At 43.3% G+C, this 23490-nt stretch overlaps 1 protein-coding gene across 5 annotated transcripts in view; it reads left to right on the forward strand.

Moving 5' to 3' along the window:
- The window catches only part of auts2a (activator of transcription and developmental regulator AUTS2 a), a 1149797-nt gene that overhangs the window by 307308 nt on the left and 818999 nt on the right, over positions 1–23490 (forward strand). For all 5 annotated transcript variants that reach the window (XM_080210334.1, XM_080210338.1, XM_080210336.1 and 2 more), the window contains exon 3: positions 19801–20010. In XM_080210334.1, coding sequence (XP_080066460.1) covers positions 19801–20010 — 210 coding nt within the window. The remainder of the gene's footprint in view (positions 1–19800; positions 20011–23490) is intronic.

The raw sequence follows: 23490 nt of genomic DNA on the forward strand, positions 1-23490 counted from the left end.
GCATCTCGCACGTCCTCAGTGCAACTAAATCCCTATCAAATCTCTTTTTTTAAACCCAATTCTTTACTTTTTATTTCCTGCCAACTCCCTTACACAACAAATGCCGGTGCCCACATTCCATGAAATAATTTTGAGAATGTTTGAACTTTGAACTGCTCCTGCCTGGAAAATTCGTAGCACCTATGGCCAGCCTAGAAAGCTTTAGGCACAGCGGAAAGAGAGTCCCAGGACTTGGGGCGAGAGGGAGAGCTGCTGCTTGATTTGTTGCTGAGCAAAAAAAATTACATTGATTTGAAAAGCCGTCTTGTCTTAAAATGATGTAATTGCCGAAGCTGCTGATTTAGCAACTTTTTCTGTGGGGGGGGAAGAAAAACTGTTTGTCTTGGTAGCTCCTTGGGCACTAATGTGAGAAACACAGCTCACAGTTAAACAATTTAGTCAAGTCAAGTTCTGAAGGAGCAAGATTTTATTTGACGTTCTTGCAAGACCGGGTGTCTAGCGAAATAGGCACACCTCACATAGATTTACAGCACATTTTATACCTTTTTTACAAGCATTGTGATGGCTTTGCAATGTGATGTTCTCTCCTAATTGGTGGTCCCTGTCCCATCTATGTGTTGACATTCTCCTATTGGCTCGAGGTGCCCTAAGTTCCTATCCCATCTAACAATGTCTCCTGTTATCACAAGAGTGCATTAGCAAACTCATCCATCTTATCCAATACTGTTACATGTCCAGTTCAGATTGGCAGTAATCAATCCTTTGCCAACTTAATCACTGCTGTCCCGACTATCTCAGTGACCCCTTCCCCCTTTTATGCTTAGTTGTATAAACAACACATCTTGCAGACCATTTGCTTTTTATAACGTGGGCCTCTTACATTCCTGCAGGATGTGGTGTATGCTTCACTGCACATCACATCTCTGATGTTATCTCTACATTACAGGCAGTCTTTTTATTATCCCTAATTATTGCTGTGTTAGCAGCATCGAACCCTATGTCCTATGTTTGTGACTAAACTCACAGTTGTTTCCATAAAGTGGGTTATCAATATGCCTAACTATATCCAATCTATTTAACTTCAAGCTATTTCTCTATGCTCTACAAATATATGTGTTAACAACATCTTTACCTATTGCTCACAATTCCCCCCTTTTCTTTTTAATTTGTTGTTGACACATCCATCCATCCTCACATTTCAAATTCCTGGAGCATTTGTTCTGCTATTTTATTTACTTCATCATCCAGTTCATTTCCAATTTTCAATAAATTCATTCTCTCTCCATGATGTACCGTAGACATTTTCTTTGTTAGTGTTGTTTCAATAAGCCTTTGGACCAGTCCCCTTACACAGGGGATTATGCAACATCCCACGGTTATCAATATCCTTGCCATTATTATTAAGGAAGTTAGTACTGACACCACCATTCCTTTCCATTTTCCAAACCAGGATTCTAACCAGACAGTGAATACGTTGTTTACCCCAGAGTTTTCTGCTATTTCCTCTGCTAAGGTTGTTAGTCCTCGTAAGGCTCGGGTTATAGAGCCATCAGGAGCCGTATTATTTGGGATAAAGGTACAACACTTTCCCCCCAACATTACACATACACCTCCTTTTTCTGCTAACGTCATATCTAAGGCTATCCTATTTTCCCACGCCATTCTACTAGTGGCGTCTAGTTGTTCCGCCAACCCCTTGACAGCATCCCTGGTTTAGTTAATGAATCTCTGTTGTATATAATATATATAATTTATCCAATCTACGTTCTTATTTATTGTCACCCACCAAAACAAGGATTCAAACCCAGCTGTAATTTGATTTCGAGCTTTAAATTCATCTGGGACTCCCCGAGGCACTCCTATGGGATCTAGATATATCTTTTCATCAAAAGAAATTCCTATCACTGATCTCTTATTTTTCCTTATCTTTTTCGATTCTTCAAATGCCAGGGTAAATGGTATAGCCAATTGGACAATTGCACATGTACCTTTCCACTGGGGGGGTAGAGTTGGCCTCAGTACCCTTCCTCCACAATACCACCATATATCTGCTCTGGGGATTTTCAATGATGAATAGTTCCCTCCCATTCCGTTCTCTGTAATGCTCCTGATCTCTGAGCATGATTCTAACTCCCCCATATTATGAGTTAACTCTGCCCCTTGTCGGTTCACACATGAAGTGTGATTCACAACAGCAGTGAGAAACTGAGGGGGAGTTTTTAAGTTCTTTGCTTCCACGGGAGGGAACATCAGGGATAGGGATGTGCAGTTCGGATTGCCCCATGCTTCCTTTTCTTGATACAGGGCTAACATGCACTCCACACCTCTTCTGTCGCGTTTCCATCCCAGAGGGAAGGGTACTATTTGGGCCACTGGCCTCCCAGACGCACAGGCATAGCAATTGCTTTTATTTAAGCTTTTTACAGTGTATTTAACCCATTCTACCCAGGCATTGGTTTCCTCATACCCAGTCTCTATTTCAAGGGTTTGTTTTAGGTTGTGTATTTCTACTACTTTTACTGCCCTTGGGTCGTTTTGGGGAACCTTATCATTCTGGTCGGGTGTTTTCAAATTTTTATCTACATAGATTCGGAAACAACATTTCAATTTACTATCTTTTCCTCCCTCCTTCACCCTAATTCCAAATACTGCCTGGTGCAATTGGTAGTCTCTGGTCCAGTTAACCGTAAGGAAGGGTCCACCAGCTATGGAGTACCAGGAGAGGTTCTTAGGATCTAGAACTGGACCGTTTACTTTTTTTTTTTTCCGGTCCATTTGGTCCCTTTTATTGTTATATATATATATATATATAGGATTGCATTTCTTATCTAAGCATTCTGACCTGGACTGCATATATTTCTGATGAAGGGATATTATGGAAGGAAGTCTACCCCAAGGATACTTTCCATCAGCATAAAATTGTAAGAATTCCACCGAATATTTTCGCTGGCTCATCAGATCTCCACATACTACCAAAAAACATAGGTCAGTCTCTACCACCTGTGTTGTAGGGAGATCCAGAATCGTAATTGAGCTTATAGTATTTTTCCTTTCCTTTTCTAATTTATCTAAATTATATCCCATACTTGTAAGTACTTTCTGAGACAAGAGGAAGGAAAGCATTATCCAGGTTACCCCTTCCATTCTATCCCTTTCTCGTTACCTTTTAGGAGAGAACTTATTCAAAACAGTTTCTTTCCCGCGCTCACGCCGCTACTAGAAATTGATTATTTAGAGTCTTTTAAATTTCAGCTTTAAAGGTTCTTCAGTTGGTTCGACCTTCCACGTGTCGGAATTATCTGGAGGTTTTACCAGTCCTTTTGATTCTAGTATGATGTGTCCACCCCTTTTCAGCAGTCCTGATTGCTGTCTCAGTTGTTAGGAGTGCTTGATATGGTTCCTCCCATTCCAGTTGCAGCTTAGTTTCTTTCCATGACTTTACCAGGACCCAATCTCCCGGTCGTATTGTATGTACCGTGAAGTCGAGGGCTGGAGTCTGCGACAATAATCCTTGTTTCCTAAGGGAAGATATCGAGGAGGACAGGCCCAGTATATATTTCTTTACAAATTGATCATTCATTTCAGGAACCGGTAACTCCCCGACTGCCCCCATATAAGGCAGTCCAAATAGCATTTCATAGGGGGATAAACCCAAATCCTTTCGAGGAGGTGTACAAATACGCAAAAGCGCTATTGGTAAGCACTTAGTCCAAGGGAGTTTCGTTTCTATTATCAGCTTAGATCCTCTGTCCACTCTAAAACATTAGGTTCTTCTTCTAACAGTTTCAAATATAGTTGTTTAGTTTTCTGTGCGTACCCTTCGATCCACAATCTACAGTATCCTACTAATCCCAAGAACCTCCTAAGTTCCTTTTTAGTCCGTAGTATATTTAGATCTAGGATTCCTTGTATTCTTTCTGGATCTATTCTTCTCCTTCCCTCACTGATTAGGTGTCCAAGGTATTTAACTTCCTTCTCTATGTACTGCAGCTTTTTCTTTGACACCCTGAATCCCTGTTGTCCCAGAAAATTCAATAAGCTATTTGTGGTTTCTATTACCTTTTCCTTTCCTCCTCCTGTTACTAGTAGGTCATCTACATATTGTAGTAACGTGATTTCATCAGGCTTTTTAAATCTTTCTAACACCTGCTTTAAGACTTGACCGAAAAGATTTGGGGACTCTGTGAACCCCTGTGGGAGCACTGTCCACCTGAACTGTTGTTTCCGTCCTGTGATAGGATTTTCCCACTCAAAAGCAAATAAGTCTCGACTTTCTTCCACCAGTGGGCATATCCAAAATGCATCTTTTAGGTCTACTACACTGAACCATCCATGATCAGGAGGAATCTTGCTTAATAAAGTATAAGGATTAGGGACAACGGGGTGTCGTGTCTGCACTATCTGATTCAGGGCCCTTAGGTCTTGTACCAGGCGGTACGTTCCATCAGGCTTCTTTACAGGCAATATAGGGGTATTATAAGGGGACATGCAGGGTTCTAACAGTCCATCTCTAACCAATCCTTCAATTACTGGCTGTAATCCTTTTTTCCCTTGCAAAGGTATAGGGTATTGCTTAACACACACCGTCTCTCCTTTTTTTTTAAATTTATTTGCAGAGGAGGAACGTCTAATCCCCCTCGGTTTTCCTCCCCTGCCCAGACTATCGGGTCTATTTGCTGTTCCTGTTCGTCTGTTAATACTGCCAATGGTTACTGTTAATTGGTTCTTTTCTACTCCAATTGCCAAACCCAATTTAATTATTAAGTCTCTGCCTAATAAATTACTGCCAACTGCTGGTATGTATAAGAGTTGACCCTCTATCCGCTCAGTCTGATATTTAAGCATAATCGGTTCAAACATGGGGACTGTAAAACCTTCCCCTTTCACTCCTGATACCATTAATTTTTTATCGATTAACTTTATTCCTCTCGGTATATAATTCAGAGAGGATCTAGTGGCCCCCGTATCCACCAGAAACACCGCATCTTCTTGTTGGGGACCCACCTGCAGATTTATCAAGGGTTCCCGGTGGATTCCCGGGGGTAGGAACCCCTGACCTCCCTAATCTTCATCCATACTCATGAGAGGCACTACCCTCTCTTCTCTTTGTAATTCAGGGCACTGTCTTCTAAAATGTCCAACCATTCCACAGTGATAACACCCCTTTTGGGTTTTTTTTTTTGTTACCCCACCTTTTAGTGCCCCACCTTTTCTACTTCCGCGCACCTTCCGTTCAACATACTGATACCCTCGTGTCCTTTCCTCAGTTAGGGGATTTACCCTCTTTCTCACAATCTCATCTACGGTTGCTACCATTATCTTTGCCTTCTGTTTCTCTGTCTCATTATCTCTCTTCACAAATACCTTCTGTGCTTCTCTTAACAATTCATCAAGTGGCTTCTCACTCCACCCTTCTATTTTCTGAATTTTTTTTTTATCCCCACTCCACTTCTTAGTGGAAGTGACTACTTGTTCAATTAGTCCAGCTAACTGATGTATTAACAATACTGCTATTTTCTTTGTTTGGTTTCTTTTTTCTAACTCTCTAATCTGTGATTCTGACGTTTTAATTCTCTCCTTGTCGTCAGCCCAGTTTTTTTTTTACCCAAGACTGAGATGTGTTCAATGAATCCAGTTTAAACCTGTTTAATTAATTCAAACTAAGAGAATTCCAATTATCTTAGTTCCGTCCTTTTTTTCCCAATCATTTCCATTGTTGATCTAGTGGGTGAAATGGATCCCACCCCTAGGTCGCTCTTATCACAGTCCGGTGATACCTATCAGGGGTGATCAGTCCCCTCCGTACCACCGCTTACACTCGTGGGCTTACACCCTTAAGCTCACACTATTAAGCCGGCTTTCCCTTCTACTCCGGCAATCTCTCAGACAGATTCTTTCTTACTCTCATCTGAACATCACATCCCAGGCATCCTTTTCTAGCCTTTACACTCACTTCAAACTTCTGAGCTTCGCATAGGGGGCTACCCCTCTTAACAACTGGTCTAAGGCTAGGTGTAAAGACAGACACCTCCTTATCTGCACGTGCTCAGCTCAGACCTCTCACACACTCACACTCTTTCATCACAGATGAGCACCTACTGTACTTTGATTCACTCCCTTAAATTCGGTAATCTATTCCGGAGCTCCGGTTGTGGCCATTCAACCGGACCCGTAAACAGATCCCAGGTTTCAGCACCAATTCTTGTAGGTAAAGATACCTCTGAATCCAATTGTGAGTCAAAGTACAGCAGTTTATTTAACAAAAGCCTGATTCAGAAAATCCAAAATAAGATTTATTTTTATCACCTTTAAATATCCTCACTAAATCAAGACCCTTGCACATTCTTACAATTCTGGTACAATAAAACAAAACATCACTTGGAACACAGATGCACGAAGAAATACTGAAAGCATTCTAATGTGCAATCTACATGTTTAATTATTTCTACAGCTCTGCCTTTGTAACCAACACAGGCAAGTACAAAATCAAATCTACTGTTTGCCTAACTGGTTAACTCTCCTCACAACTTTAAGATGCAATGTAATGCCACCTTTCCCACTTGGCAGAATTCAAATCTCTGTCCGATCCCTACATAATTTAGTAAACTTAAAGCAATTCACTTTGATTGGCTATACCTATTACATCACATGAGGGTCTCAATTACACAGTTACACCCTCTCTCTCTCTCTCTCTCTCTCTGTACCATACAGAGTCAGCCTGCTTGTCTTTTTTTTTAACCCTTTACTGGTGGGAGCTCACTGGCCTCTAATAAATTTGACCTGTTTGATTTGGGTGCCCCATGCCGTGACAAATCCCCTTCTCTCTCAAACAGTCATATAGTCATGCACAATTCCAAATACATAACCGCTATTAGCATTCACCCCGCACCTCAGTAAAAGCCTATGTCAGGGTTCCCAGTTCCACTGACATACTTCTCTCTACTCTTTCTGCTCCCTCATCACATAACCTCCCCCGCAGCCCCGAAATTAACATTATCCAGCAACTTGCATAGTCAATTCCTTTCTGGGACACCGGCTGCTTCTATCTCACATATTCATTAAGAATATGACAAACCCAATCCTCCTCCGATCCGTACTTTGGCCAGAAGACAGACGGACTCCGGATTGCTTCTTTCACCCAAACAAGACAACAATATCCTCTCATTGTCGTCTTGTTTTTATCCCTAGTACAGCTACTAGTGCTCAAACCTTCCAACATCCTTCCCAACGGACTTTCTGGAGGGATGTTCCCTGGGGCCCCAATCCTGACACCTTTCCCGGGGGACTTCTTCCAACTACCCCCATTTTTCCATGGTTTACCGACCACGACCCGGTCGCCAAGGCAATACTTAAAAGTCACTTTTCTTACCTTGGTCCGTGCACAGCGTTGCCCGACCACACGACGGTGCCTATCGTATCCCACTTACTCGTTCAGAACAACTTTCCTAGGATTCTTAACAGTCAGTGGCAGAGAAGCCCACCGATGAGCACCTGGGACCGTTCAATTTGGAACGGGACGCGTCTTCCCAGTTGTCACCGGCAACCCCCCTACCAGGGATGTTAGGATCCCGGACGAGCCCCCAATTGTGAGAAACACAGCTCACAGTTAAACAATTTAGTCAAGTCAAGTTCTGAAGGAGCAAGATTTTATTTGACGTTCTTGCAAGACCGGGTGTCTAGCGAAATAGGCACACCTCACATAGATTTACAGCACATTTTATACCTTTTTTACAAGCATTGTGATGGCTTTGCAATGTGATGTTCTCTCCTAATTGGTGGTCCCTGTCCCATCTATGTGTTGACATTCTCCTATTGGCTCGAGGTGCCCTAAGTTCCTATCCCATCTAACAATGTCTCCTGTTATCACAAGAGTGCATTAGCAAACTCATCCATCTTATCCAATACTGTTACATGTCCAGTTCAGATTGGCAGTAATCAATCCTTTGCCAACTTAATCACTGCTGTCCCGACTATCTCAGTGACCCCTTCCCCCTTTTATGCTTAGTTGTATAAACAACACATCTTGCAGACCATTTGCTTTTTATAACGTGGGCCTCTTACATTCCTGCAGGATGTGGTGTATGCTTCACTGCACATCACATCTCTGATGTTATCTCTACATTACAGGCAGTCTTTTTATTATCCCTAATTATTGCTGTGTTAGCAGCATCGAACCCTATGTCCTATGTTTGTGACTAAACTCACAGTTGTTTCCATAAAGTGGGTTATCAATATGCCTAACTATATCCAATCTATTTAACTTCAAGCTATTTCTCTATGCTCTACAAATATATGTGTTAACAACATCTTTACCTATTGCTCACACTAAGAACATGCAAAGATGGCAGAAACCAAACAGGGAATGAAGACCTAGGCCAGAATTTTATCGTCCTGCCCACCACAGGAATCGGAGTGGAGGAGGGGCGCACTATGGAAAAGTCCTTTGACTTCAGGTGGGATTTTCCGGTTTCAGGACGAGTGAGGCTGTAAAATACCACTCCTAAGCTCCACTTAAAGCCTGGCTCTTCCCTGTACCTGTATTAGACATTAAGTTTAAGTGCATTACTTCAAGCTTGAAGAGACAGGAGTGCTGTCAGTTTTTTATGTGGTGGCGTTTTATTTGTGTTAAAATTCTAAAAGGGTGCAGGAGCAGACGGATCTGGGTGTATATGTATCATAGACATTGAAGGTGGCAGGACAGATGAAGAGAGCAGTTAATAAAGTATATTGTTTTCTAAGAACATAACATAAGAACACAAGAAGTAGGAGCAGGAGTAGGCCATCTCGCCCTTCAAGCCTGCCCTGCCATTGAATAAGATCATGGCTGATCTGAAGTGGCTCAGTTCCACTTTCCTGCTTTCTCCCCATAATCCTTAATTCCCTTGTCTACAAAAAACCTGTCTACCCGTGTCTTAAATATATTTAGCAAGGTAGTAAACTTTCTGGGCCTCATTAATAGGAGTATAAAATATAAGAGCAAGGAGGCTCTGCTGAACTTATACAAGACACTAGTTAGACCTCAGCTGGAGTCTTGCGTACAGTTCTGGTTACCGCACTACAGGAAGGATGTGGACACAGTGGAGACAGTGAAGAAGAGGTTTACCAGAATGGTTCCGGGGATGAGAAACGTGAGTCGTGAGGATTGACTGGAGAGGTTGGGACTGTTCCCCTTGGTTTAGAGTAGATTTGATTGAGATGTTCAAAGTCATGAGGGGGCTGCACAAAGCACATAGAGAGAAACCGTGCCCCTTGAAATGGATCAAGAATGAGAGGGCACAGATTTAAGATGATTTGCAAAAGGAAGCAAATATGAGAGAAAGCTTTTTCACACAGTGAGTGGTTCAAGTCTGGACTGTGCAGCCTGGAATATGATGGAGGCAGGTTCAATTGGAGCATTTAATGGACATTGTTTCTATTCAAATAATCATCTCATGTGAAGGGGTATGGGAAAAGGCAGAGGAATTGCACTCGGTCACAATGTTCATCTAGAGAGTTGGTGCAGAGGCGATGGGCTAAACGGTTTTCTTCTGAGCAATAACAACGCCGTGTTTCCATGTTCTTCCAATGTCGGGACATTGAACACAAAATTGCATTGTGTTGGATGCCAGAATTGAACGTTTAAAAACCCTGAGGCAGTTGTTGCAAAGGAGAGAAAGGAGAAACCCAAAAAGAGAAAGGAATGTCAAAATAATGAATCTGGGAGAGCGGCCAAGAGAAGTTGGGTGAGATGGCGGTGTGTGTGAGAAACTGGGCTATTGAAGGAATTCACCTGGTTGTTGCATGTCGCCGGCTTTTCATGACTGTGCCTCCACTGATGTCACCCCGAAGACGTCCAGCCAGAGTTGACAGCCATATTGGAAACCATGGTACATCAGCATTGAGATGACAGATATAACTTCCTTATTACCACACGCCCTTGCATTGACAGCCCTGAATTTTTAACACAGCTGGGCAAGGCCTGGGATTAGGCTGATTGTTTGATTTTGTTTTCTTTTGACCATTCCTCTATGGCCCTTTAAATTAACCTACGCCTTATCCTCAACAGGGAAGGGAAACCATTTTTCATTGCTGACCAACATCATTAATGTATGTTGCTTAGCTTCCTTTCCCTTAAGTGTATTTAGCACTAAATGGTTCTCAGGGAATTTTCCTGATTATGTGAAGGAACATGAACATTTGGAAAACTCCAAAGGAAATGATAATTGAGGCGTCTGTTCTTGTTTAGTCAGTGGCGAAAAGAAAAATGTGTAGCAATGTTATACATTTTACCGTGTACAATTTACATCACGGCTGTGAGCCACTAGAATCATTGAGTATAACAAAATGACCGGATGCAATTCAGGGCAGCAGGTAGAAAAAAAATTATTGCTAATAATATGCAAATGTGTGATAGCTGATATGCAGTGCTATCCATATTTGACATAGATGTTACATTTGTGGATTACAATCTGCACAGACTGGGCAATTGATTTCACCCACACACACCACCTCCGCCCCCCCCCCCGCCCCCGTCTGTCCTTTTCCAAGGAGTCTTAGTTTCTTGCTGCTTTTCTCAAACTGAAGTCTGCAGCCCCTGCAGTTAGAATCATAGAATCCCTACAGTGCAGAAGGAGGCCATTCAGCTCATCAAGTCTGCACCAACTTTCTGACAGAGCATCTTACTCAGGACCATCCCCCACCTTATCCCCGTAACCCCATGTACTTACACCACTAATCCACCAACCTACACATCTTGGAACACTAAGCAGTTATTTAGCATGGCCAATCCTGCACATCTTTAAACACAGTTGCATCAACACTTTGCACACATAGGGCCTATGATAAAAAAGAGATGGGAGGCAGGATCTGAGTAACCACCCCATCTATAGCCTAGAGTAGGCTGGCTTGCTCACCACGCAGAGGAGCAAACAACGACAGACAAGCTGCATTGACAAGCAAGCATCTCACTTATATCTGCTGGAAAACTCCTATTTTCTTTGGAAGTTATTCTTTACATGCAATGCTTCCATATTATGGGCATTACCTCATGTTATAACTTAATTGAGAGGTTCAGAATTCGTAACACATTTGAAAAGGGGTCCTGCGACTAAAACAGTTTTGAAAAGCTACTTAAAGAGATTGAATACTGGGGAGTTTTTGAAGAGGCTTTGAAAGGAAAGGGGCACTTCTTTATTGGCGGAAACTTACCACATATATCCAGAGTCAACGTGATCTCCTGGACCTATTTCAGTTGCTGAAACAGGTCAAATAGGAATTCAGGCGAGTTGAATCCTGATGTACAGCTATTCATTACTGGTCTTGTTTATATGAAGGGTTTAATTCCACTGCCATCCCTGTTAAACTTTCTATACATTGATAAGAACTGTGAAGAATGACTAATTAATGTCAACATTTAAATTCTTTCTACCCTAAAGTTAGAGTGATGATCTTAACCTCCTTAGGATCTATTGGATGAAAGGATGATTTGCCTCTCGACTGTTAATCTGTATTTCAAATTTTTCACTGTGCTCTGCATGCACTGAATTACTTTAACAGCAAACACAGAAGTTGTTCAGTCAAACAGAGATGATTGCCAGTAATCTGGTATGCTTTGTTATTCTGGAAGTGGGAGGGTGGCTGGTTGTCAGGCCACTGTAAGAACTCTTGCTTTTCTTCAGGTGATCCTTAGCATTCACCTGCATCAGTGCAGGAGGCAGAGAAACTTTGATTTAGCAGTTCGCTTAAAGGCCAACATCATCAACAATCCAACCCTCCCTTGGTGGTGACACTTGAGCTAATGTGTTTGAATCCTGGAATGGGGCTTTTAACAGTCTTTGATACCCCGTACCTAGGCTTCCGTTCTGCTCGGTTCCATTCTAGGAGGAGATGCACAGAAACTCCGCCATTGTCAGTCTGGGGAGCAGATTGTATTGTTGTGAATGTTTTAGGTGAATGTTGTGGATGTGCTGCATTTGTGCTAATCCAGGGCCTAATCTGTGGGAGAGGCATTAAGCACACCAGTTAACCATGCACAGGGGTTCAAAGCTGCATTCTCTGGGCTGAGTGCAAAGGGGAAATTAGGTAGTGCGCATTTCAAGTTACTGCTGAACATCAAGACGGACCTTTGTCCCATGAACCTATGAAATCAGGCGCTTTCAATCTTTAAGGAACTTTCAGAATGAAAAATATAATAGGATTAGTTATTGCAATAGAAGTGATCAGTATAGTGGGAACTCTCACCAAAGAGGTCAGGTCCTTAACCCAAATGTTTCTCTTACCAAAACTGTGCTTCATTTGTTACCACTATCCTTCATTATTCCAAATCTCTTCTGACTGCCTTTCCATTCTCCAAATTCCATTAACTTCGGCTTATTCAAGCCAGCTGTCCTGAACCTAACTCATAACAAGTCTGATTCACCTAGCATGCTCTGCTCTTGAACCTACATGTGCATCATGTCTTGGTTTTGAGAGCCTCTTCCTTATTTTCGAATCCCTCTGTGGCCTCATCCTCCTCACTTCTGTCACCTCCTGTAGCCTAATGATCCTGTAAACTCCATTCTCTTCCAACTCTGCTCCCTTGTCTTTCATCCACCATCGAAAGCCAGACCTTCAGCTGACTAGACTGTGAGCTCTAAAATTCATTGCCTAAACCCCTTTCCTGTCTCTCTTCCTCTTCCCTTCTTTAACACCCTCCTTAAAATTGATGCTTCTTGCCACTTCCCTAATGTCATCACCTTCCCCTGTGTGAAATTTGTTTTCCAGTTACACTCCTGGGAAAGACCTTGGAACAACTTAACTTGCAGAAAGTGCTATGTCAATGCAAGTAGTTGTTGGCACTTGGAAAACAGTCCAGAGGATCCTGTTGGGGGTGCCAGGGTCACAATAGCTCCCCAGGGGGAGGTGGCATGTCAAGATACTGCCAGGACAGGCCTCGGGGGAGCCCAATTGGGGAACGGGGTGGGGGGGTGGTGAGGGGAGGGTTCTTGCTGTCTGTGGCATGTAGGGAGGGCAGAGCATTGAGACATTTAAAGGATGATACCAGGGAATGACAGGGTGACCTGGCATTGAGGGGGGTACCTGGCAGTGAGGGGGTGGGCGCTAATGATACTGCCGCAGTGGTTGTATAAGGGGGGAGGGTGAGGAGAACCCCTGATAATTGTACGGTGACGGGAGGGAGGGGAGCCAGATGATTGTGCAGTGAAGGTTGAGGGGAGGAGGGGAGTTGTTGGGAGAAGGGGGAGGTTTAGCTTCAGTGCTGATTGGGGCACAGTTTAAAGGTGTCCCAATCACTGTGGAGCTGGCATTGCCTACTCTACCAGGTCCTGACTCCAGATTCTTTTTGTCAGAGTGACTCAAGACCTGGTGTGTAACCCTCGCTATGTATCTGAGAGATGTGTGCCCATTTTCAGCCAGACTCTGAGTGGCATAGTGATAGCCCTTGGGGAAGTGTCAACAAGTGGCTATTGTAACTGCCCGACCAGACTTTTTTTGAACTCTCACTGACACAGGCAGCCTGCTTTTTTTAGGGCGAGGGAATTAAATAATTTCACAGCTTCTACAGATCGCATCTCCCCTTGATGATGAGTATATATGTCCACTTTGAAGTTGTGATCCCCACATTACAGGTTAAGGCACTCGCTGTAATGGAAATGTGATCTAACTGAAGTCTGTGCCAAGTTCAGATGGTTCTGCTGGATCTAGTTTTCCCTCAAACCCTGACACCTTTCCCCAATTAGCGAAAATGGGATCTGCTTGAAAGGGGGACAGGACGTCCAAATCCGGGTCCAGTCCACTATTTTCAAATGTTTCCAGATTCTTCACAACTCTGTAAAAATCCAGCCCCACGTGGCCAAATTATGTAGGTTAAAATTATTTGGGTGTAAAGAGGGGAAATGTTAGGTTTTTTTAAAGGTGGAGTTCACATGGAGATAGTTATCGTAATGTTTAACATGAATATTCTCTTCAGATGCACTTTGGAAGTTTAGTATTTAAAAAAAAAAGTCAACTTCTGTGAAATATGAATACGCTACATAAATAATACAAATTTCAGCACTGATATTAATTGCGGAATGTGGGGGATGTTGGTCATTTCCACTGAATTAAGGATAGTTTGTGGTTTAGATAAGGTTTGGGGGAGGGGAGGGATAACTTAAGGATTCTAAACCTTTGGGTTTATCAGATTGTGAAGACTATTGATCATCTCGTTAAAATGTGCCCTAAGAAAGATAGTAAAGAAATGCAGCGTTCTAACATGTTGAGTTGGTTAGGAGGCTAACAATACGTTGGTGAAATAATTGGCGTGATTGCAAGCATTTAAAAGCTGAAAAACCTCTCCCTCAAGTGGCCCGATTAGGTACTTAATGAGAATGTTTTCTTTGTAAGGCTTTGTTCTCTCTCGTGTTGCTGCCTATTTGCAAAATGGACATCTTGTTCCGCGGAGGCCCCGGGGAATTGGGCAGAAAAAAATAGCAGCATTCACAAAGCAAATGTAATGGAAAGAAATATAATACAGTGGAATACAGTTATATTCAGTTCAGGCCTTGGGCTTTATGAAGAAATCTTGGATAAGCTTTTTTATATGCATAAAAAAAATTGAGATGTGTGACAGCATGTGATTTTTCTGTCATTGTGACAGATGACCATTCCTGGGGTCACGTTTGACTCTTGGAGGTCGTCTGGCTGCAGTTTTAGAAAGGCTCCTCCTGATCTGAATGTCTAACCCTTGTTAGCATATTTCTCACCAAATCCCCGCCCAAAATGGCCCAAGAGGTTGCCTGGGAATTTCGAGTTACAATTCAGGCCACTGCTGGGCATCTGTAAAAGAAGGTTCTCGGCAGAAGGTCAGCAGATCAGAGAAAACATTGCACTTGTCGGAGGTGAGAATTGACTGAGCTAGGCCAAGGCTTCCTTCTGTGGACTGAAGGTTCATCAGGAAACCCATGAAGGAATTGATAAATGACGTTGCAATGGGCGGCACAGTAGCACACTGGTTAGCACTGCTGTTTCACAGCTCCAGGGACCCGGGTTCGATTCCCGACTTGGCTGACTGTCTATGTGGAGTTTGCACATTCTCCCCGTGTCTATGTGGGTTTCCTCTGGGTGCTTCGCTTTCCTCCCACAGACTGAAGATGTGCAGGTTAGGTTGATTAGCCATGATAAAATTGCCCTTAGTGCCCTGAGGTGCATAGGTTAGAGGGATTGGTGGGTAAATATGTCGGAATATGGGAGTAGGGCCTGGGTGGGATTGTGGTCGGTGCAGACTCGATGGGCCGAATGGCCTGTTTCTGTACCGTAGGGATTCTGTGATTCTATGACGTTGTGTTGGGCAACTTCTGGGTAGCTGGAACTGCGGGAAAACCCTCACTGTACCTTAGTTTAAGATTTCAGGTAAAACAGAAAAGTCAGTCCCCAAAACAGAATCAAAATCCTAGTTGCTTATTTAAAGATGCACTCTCATTAGCTTTGAGCAATTGTCCTTAATTTTAGAAAAATTTGGGTGAAAACAGACTGGGTCAGTCTCCTGCTTCACTTTATTGCACCCAGCCCCCTCCACTCAGTATCCAGTAGGTTTTGGGGGGGGGGTGGGAGGGTCATTTGGGTGTGTGGGTCAGGGAGTTAAAATTGACTCCAATGTGTTTTTTTGTTGCAAATGTTGTGCTGAAAATGGTATGAGTTTTGAAAGGTAAAACTTTTCTTCATAGCGAGGAATGTAATAGACAATAGAGAAACATAGAAATGTAGGAAACGGAAGCAGAGTTGGCCATTTGCCTCTTCAAGCCTGCTCCGCCATTCATTTTGGTCATGGCTAATTATCAAATTCAATATCCTGATCCCACCTTTGCCCCCTATTCCTTGATCCCTTTAGCCCCAAGAGCTGTATCTAATTTCTTCTCAAGATCAGACAGTGCTGACTTTTGGGATTGGAACACTGATGTCTGCATCAGATGTGGGTCCCGACCCCACCCTGTTACCTGAGGAGACTTTTGTAGGATTGGCCAACTAATGGTCAGAGATTGCACATGCCATCCAATTAAGGCAGGCTGCTAATACTGGAGGACCAATAGGAGGTTCTCCAGCAGAACTGCGGCTTGTCCAGGACAGACAGAGAGAGAGGGTGCCTCAAGATGGAGGTGTCCTCCCTGCACTTTTAACCTTGTGGAAGTAAAAGTGGCCAATCTTTTTGCAATCCCTCCACAAGGTGGTAGGATACGGCTGCGGGTATGACCATTTTCCATCAGCGGCAGTAGTTGTTTTCAGGCAATCTGGAACACTGGCACGTGATCTGCCACCAGATGCCACCTCCTAACTTTTCCCATGTGTCGGCCATTGCAGTTAGCTCGGAAGACTGCCTTGAGGGTAACTGTTCCAGAACTTGACAATGCAGCCTTGAAATTAGCTGGGAAGTCTGCACTGAACGGCACTCTGACCAGCAGGGGGGAATTTCAGGCCTGCCTGCCTGCCTTCATTTCACCCTCAGCTCACCACCTAAAACCCTGCCCTAGCAAATGGTTTGATGAGATGACATTGTTGTGCTAACAGTCCTCCAATTCATTGCTGCCCATCTGTTCTCTTGTGATAATCCCCAAAAAGGTTCTGACGTGAATTACAGCCAGAACTCTCCAATGTCCTTCGCCCTGCTGGCGAGAGTGGAGAATTTGGTGCCCAACCAAGTCTCCGTTTGCAGCAGCAGGACTGGAGAATCCTAGCCTGAGATGGGATCGGAGAATCCAGGCTGACATTTTACAGCACACGCACCAAAGGGCCTCACAGCCAATAAAGTACTTTTAGGGTGTCACTGATGTAACGTAGGAAATACCAGAGGCAATTTGTGCACAGCACGCTCCCACAATCTACAAGTTAATAGCGATCAGATAATCTGTTTTACCGATGTTGGCTGCAGGATGAACATTGCACCAGGGAAAAATTCCCCTATTCTATGAATTAGTGTGACACGATCTTTACATTCACCCAAGAGAGTTGACCAGTCCTCATCCAAATCTCTCATCCAAAGAATGTCACTTTTAATAGTACAGCGCACCCTCAAATCTGTTCACTTAGATTTTTGTGCTCAAATCTCTGTGACCTGAACCTGCAACCTTGTGACCCAAGTGAATGTGCCACCAACTGAGCAACATTGACACCTCCAATTGTCCAAATTGGAAGTTCAATCTCGCCGAGGTGAGTACTGGTGAAATATTTATACTCTCACATGGCGGCAGTTAGAAGTGATGGCCTCTAGCAACTCTGACCTCTGAGTCTGACAGTCATGTCATCAAAGCCCACTTCAGAGACTGTAGCATTTAATCTAGACAAGCAGTACTGTGCAGAGAGGTGGCAGCACCTTGGAGGTGCGATCTGTGGGATGCCTGTTAAATTGAGACCCCATCTTCCTTTTCGAGTGTACATAAAGATCCCATGATACTCCCCGAAAAAGTCCAGAGGCATACTCCTGGTGTCCTGGAAAACATTTTCTTCTGGCCAACACCATGAAAACGGATGAACTGATCATTTATCTAACAGTAGGTGGCACAGTAGGTTGCTGCCTCACAGTGCCAGGGACCCGTGTTTGATTCCCAGCTTGGGTCAATATCTGTGTGGAGTCTGCACAGTCTCCCAGTGTCTGTGTGGGTTTCCTCTGGGTGCTCTGGTTTCCTCCCACAGTCCGGAAGATGTGCTGGTTTAGGCACATTAGCCATGCTAAATTCTCCCTCAGTGTACCCAAACAGGCGCTAGAGTGTGGCAACTAGGGGATTTCCACAGTAACTTCATTGCGGTGTTAACATAAGCTGACTTGTGACATTAATAAATAAACTTTAGATTTGGGTTCCTGCTGGTTTTATTTGCTGTATTACAGCTGTGACTACACGTCAAAAGCACTCTGGCTGTGAAGCATTTTTTTGGGAAGTGCTGAGGATGAGGATGTGTAGTGCTGAGGCACTACGTAAATGCAAGCTCAATTGCCTTTCCCATCCATACATCGCAGCACACGCTGTGGTCCCGACTGTTGTGTTTCACCCCAAGCAGTCAGCACCGGAATGATACAAGGCATTTAAAACTGAACACCTGCATGCCAAATAAAAAGGGTTTTGTTCCCTGAACTCTTGAGCCGACAGCAGTTCCCAGTGGAATACATTGCTGAGGGCACAAAAGGTTATGTTGTTAGCATAACTGCATGTGCCTGACACAGAGCTGTTTTCTCTGTCTGTTGACACACCACATGATTTTTATTGAGTGTCACGGCGGCAGATGTTTTTGTACGCTGCGACCAATGTCTTCGTGCTTCAGTGATCTTCCAGGAAAACAGTGTCAGCTGGTTTTGGGGGTTTGTTGAATGTGGACAGGAAATGGGAATAAATAGACTGATGGAGTGGTTTCTCTTCCCTCTGGGTACCTGCGACTAAATCCGACCCAAGGGAACTTTGGGTTAAACCCTCTCACATTCCTGTTGGTTGTATGGAGCTCGAAGAGAAATGTGCTTAGGCTAGTTGCAGTTCCTTTCCCACTGCGGAGTGTTTCCAGGACACAGGGATCACACTTCAATTCGTCGTAAACTGCCAGACAGCCAGTAATGACGCGCTTTGCGAAACGGAAATAACAGTGGAGATCAGTGACTTTTACTGATTAAAGTTCAGGGATGGGGGTTGATTGTTTTGGCTGGAGGAATTGCAGGCTGCAGTCTATCGGGGCCACTGGGGAAAAGGAGGTAGTGGATCCTGTCAGGGGAAGGGGGGTGGAGAGTTCCCTCAACAGCCCAACAGAGTCATTTGGCAGAATGCTTCGTTGCCAGAATTTCCAAACAGGCATCCAGAATGTAGTGTGGAATTTTACAGCCACATCGCATAGGGGGAACATGGGGAAACATGTGGCAAGCCATTCAAAGGTTCATTGGCTTTGGAAGGACCGGGAAATGCTGCCGTTGGGATCGGCCGTAAAAACCTGCTTGGCTGGTGGTGAGAAGGCCCCTCCCAGACAGATCCTTCATTCTCACCTGGAGTCTCAGCGCCACAGCTGAATAAATGAATTAAGTATGTTTTGGGGCAAAAAGAAAGGTCTAGGTTGCCGATGACCTAGGTGCTTCATTCCCACCTTTGAGCTGTCACTAGTTTGGTGCAATGTGTGCTTCAACCACACAGACCCAGGAAGACTCCAGATTCAAGCTTTGATTTGTGACAGTCTGTGCTGAGCTGCTCCATTTGGCCAGAGTTCTCACTCCTGATTGTCCTTGCTTGACGTTCCTAAGCGCAGATGTTGGTGGAGGTCAGGGAGAGGACATTGTAGCGATGCCCCTGATAGTTTGTCATCAGCCATAACTGAATAATGGCCAGTTTGGTTGAGGGCGACTGGTGTCCGTCAAAGTAGGCCAAACGAAAAGTAAACATCTTCAGAAAAGGGAATAAAGCTGAGTGGGGGAAAAACACAAAAGTCTGAGCCAAAGAGAAATGTAAGATATTTTAAATTTAATCAACAAATTACAAACTCTTGTTACTTTCCATTGCAGTACTTCCTGTTAAAACACTGAATTTGCTAGTTTTGTGAATTCCTCATTGTGTTTTATTTGTCTTTTAGATTTTTCTTCTATAAAATCAAATATACACCAGCAGGCATTTACTGATAACTCTACACCAGGAGATCAAATGTATAGTACTGGTGGTTCATTTATATGTCTGGACAACAGTTTGTCACTGGAAAGATTGTTACAAAAATACAGAACTAGATATGTTCACACTTATTGCGTCGTGATTGTAGTATAATTGGTAGACAAAGCGTGTTAACACAGAAGTGGTGAACCATTTGATTCATGGAATGTTTTTCTTATTGTAGAAGGACATCGCGCTCAAACCCCACGAACGCCTGGAGAAACTTCAGAATCCTCTCGCAAAGAAAAAACGCAACGAGCTGCAAAATGGCCTGAGTTTCCATGCCAACAAGAATAGACACAGCTACCGCAATGGAGCTTCTGACAGAGAAAATGACCCCAGCTTGAGTCATGGCCATGGGAAGCAGAAGCGTTTCCAGAAGAGGCACAGACAGGTAGGATTGCACCTTCTTCACGTGGGACAGAATGGTCAGCCAAGATGTTGTAGGACATCCTTAGCTGGAACTTTAATGGAATTAATTTTTGTTCCCCTCTGATTTAATCAATAAATTGCTCCACAATTTTCCCAAATATAGAGTGGCCAGCTCATTTTTGCTTTTTTTTTTCAATGGATGCTGGAGGCACAGTGTTTTGAAATCAGTCTGCTGCCCCAAAAGGATTCAGTCATACTCCACCCCGCACAGTTTGTAGTCTTCTCCCCAGAGGCCGTCAAAGATTCAAAGCAAAATGATTCTGAGCAATCCCTTATTCAGTGCAAATGAGGGTGAACCATTGACCCAAAGCCGTCAGTGATTCAGAAACCTCAGTCTGAAGTTGTACGGATGATATGCGTGGGAGATGGAAATGTCATTTTGGTTTCAGTGCTGCGGCAAATAGAACCGGAGCTGCAACCAAGTTAATATCAGTTTTGACCTGACTAACGTGTTTACAAAGGGATTTTCTTATAAGCAGCACACTTTCACAGCAGTTAGTTGAGCTATTGACTGCACTGCATTCACGAGGCTGCTACAGCTTTGACTTCAAGGTCAGCTTCATTGATTGAATTCACTGACGATGAGATACTTCAGCAGCTTCCTGTGTGGCTGCTGGAAATATCAGTTGGAGTTGTCAGAGTCGCAATGGTCACGGTTTCTCCACCTCAGCACTTTGTTTAAAGTTCCACGGAGTGCAGTGGGATAACCTCGGATGAAGTTGGAAGAATCCGACTTTGTCTGAACTCTGGAGAAAATCCCATGAGGTTCGATAACCACCTCACTAATCACGGATAATTGATGACCAACGATGTTGGGCTCTGTGACCAATCAACTTGAACTGAGTGAAGAATCAGTAAGCATAGCGACTTTAATTTAATGTTTATTTATTGGTCACAAGTAGGCTGACATTAACACTGTAATGAAGTTACTGTGAAAATCCTCTAGTTGCCGCACTCCGGCACCAGTTCAGGTACACTGAGAGAGAATTTAGCTTGGCCATTGCACCTAACCAACATGTCTTGTGGACTGTGGGAGGAAACCAGAGCATCCTGAGGAAACCCATGTAGTCATGGGGAGAATATGCAGATTCCACACAGTCACCCAAGCTGGGAATCGAACCTGTGCCCCTGGCTCTGTGAGGCAGCAGTGCTAACCACTGTGCCGCTACTTGGGGAAAATATTGGAGAAAATTTGTTCAGAGAGCAAAGCACATTTGTCTGCCTAGGATTAGAATAAAATCAAGTAGTTTTCACAAAAAGAAAACTTTGTGTAATGTTGTGGAGATTTGATAATTAATCAGCTGTTCGTGGTGAAAGTGGTTATGTCTTAATTCTATTTCTTAGAATTTCCTTCCCCTTTATGAGTTCTGATAGTGCGGTTAGGATGTGGCTTAACTCTCAAGTGGTTTGTAAGTGCTGAATGTAGAGTTCCAGAATGATATCAGGATTCAGTGTTGATATGTTCATTACTTCCATGGTAGATTAATGCTAATACTTTCAGAATGTCAATTGATATTTCTAGTCAAAGCCATAGCTTATTGTCATTCAGTTCTGGCGCTTCACCTGCAGAATTATTTAGTCAATGGCTTATAACTGAGCAGTGAACAAACGGTGCCAGTAGTGGCATCTTGAAGGTAATGGGTTTACAGAAATAGATACTTGTTAATTTGAACTGCATTCGATAAAGATGAAAGACTGAATTAATAGAGCTCAAGTTATCTGTTTGAACTATGCAGGAAACAGGTCAGAGACAGGATGGAAGTATGGAATGAGATGAGAGTATTGTGAATAAATGAGTTAACAAACGTTTAAATAGGCTGAAAACTCAAATAACAGTGCAAGGCAAAGTGCGGACATAGCTCAAAATCGATCCTTGGAGGAGAGTGAATTGGGCTCGTCCCTGGAGTAGGCTCAAAGTGGAAGTATACATGCTTTGTTATCATTTGCTGATTTCCATCTTGAAGAAAGGCCACACGTTTTGTTTCCTCGTTTCCTTGCTGTAAGGATGACTCCTGCCTACTGTAGCAACATAACGTTCTACCTGCTTCAAGTTAACTAAAGCAATTAAATTGTATTTCTTAAGCCCTTGCAAGATTCCTTGGAATTTAAATAATAGGTTCCATACAATAAGTAATAGGTGCTTGGAACCTAAATAGAATGATTTTGTTTTAGATGAGAGAATAATTCAATCCAATCAAATTAGTTTTCTGAACTTGTCAGTTAAAGACCATGGGGGCAGGATTTTCCAAACCTCCCCCACTGGAGCCAGTTTTCTGGCTACTCTCCGTTGGCCCCTGGCAGAATCTTCTGGTCTCACCAATGTCTACAGCTTTTTTGCATGGGGCTCACCCATTCTTGCACCAAGGAACCCACATGACCCAAAGATCCTGCCAGCGGGAAGGGTCTGAAGGGTACGTATGTTACCAATTCCGATAGCTTCCCCAAGAAAAGTCACCCTTTTCCCATCGGTAGGGATGGATGGTTATACTTCATAATTTAGTGTGATTAGACACAGTGATTTTAGGGTAGGTCTTTCGGACTTATTCCCCTGAAAACCTATAAACGCTTTGTGAGGGATTTTCTGAGGTTCACGGTCTCAAGATTATTATTAGCTTTCCCTGATCTGAGATCAATACTGGATATCTCCAATATGCCATCATCTTATTAGATTGGATTTTATTGTGAAAGTGAAGTTAACTGCACTTGAGTTATTTAAGATGCAAATCATGCGTACATTGTTAAAAGCGAAAACTTGGACGTTGCCTTCCAAAATGCAAGTTCTTCCATGAGCTAAAACAACATCTCACCATCTGCTCCACTATTTAAGTGTTTTGAATCATATGAAGTTGCTGGATGACTCCATAGTTAGAGTTATTCACCATAATAAGTTAGGTCTTGTCTATTCTACCCACTTAATGGCAAGTCTTACTCACTGCCAAACAACCTCTCTGGTGCTGGAAATTAACTTTTATGAGGACTTTTATAAGGTGTGAGGACTCATTTCTTCGGCTTTTAATGATTGAAGATTGATTTTTTTTTAATTTTCTGTCTCTTATCTCTCTTTCACTCTGTGTTCTGCTTTTTCCTGCAGTTTTGACATTACTTTCATTATAACGTGCACTCCTGGTTCTACCCTGGTCATTAGCGACCATTAAATATGATTGGTTAAGGAGATGCACAGTTGCTTGCCCTCTTCATGCAGGCCCCTAATGACATGTGAAGGGTGCTATGCCTCTTGGATGTTTGGCTAATAGTTACTTGTTGTTCAAAAGTCCACAGTGGCACAGTGGTTAGCACTACTGCCTCACAGCACCCGGCACCTGGGTTTGATTCCTGGCTTGGGTCACTGTCTGTGTGGAGTCTGCATGTTCTCCCGGAGTCTCCTTAGGTTTCCTCCAGGAACTCCAGTTTTCTCCTGTAGTCTGAAAGATGTGCTGGGGTT

The sequence above is a fragment of the Carcharhinus amblyrhynchos genome, chromosome 23 (assembly GCF_965287045.1).
Source record: "Carcharhinus amblyrhynchos chromosome 23, sCarAmb.v2.hapA, whole genome shotgun sequence".
Classification (NCBI taxonomy): domain Eukaryota; kingdom Metazoa; phylum Chordata; class Chondrichthyes; order Carcharhiniformes; family Carcharhinidae; genus Carcharhinus; species Carcharhinus amblyrhynchos.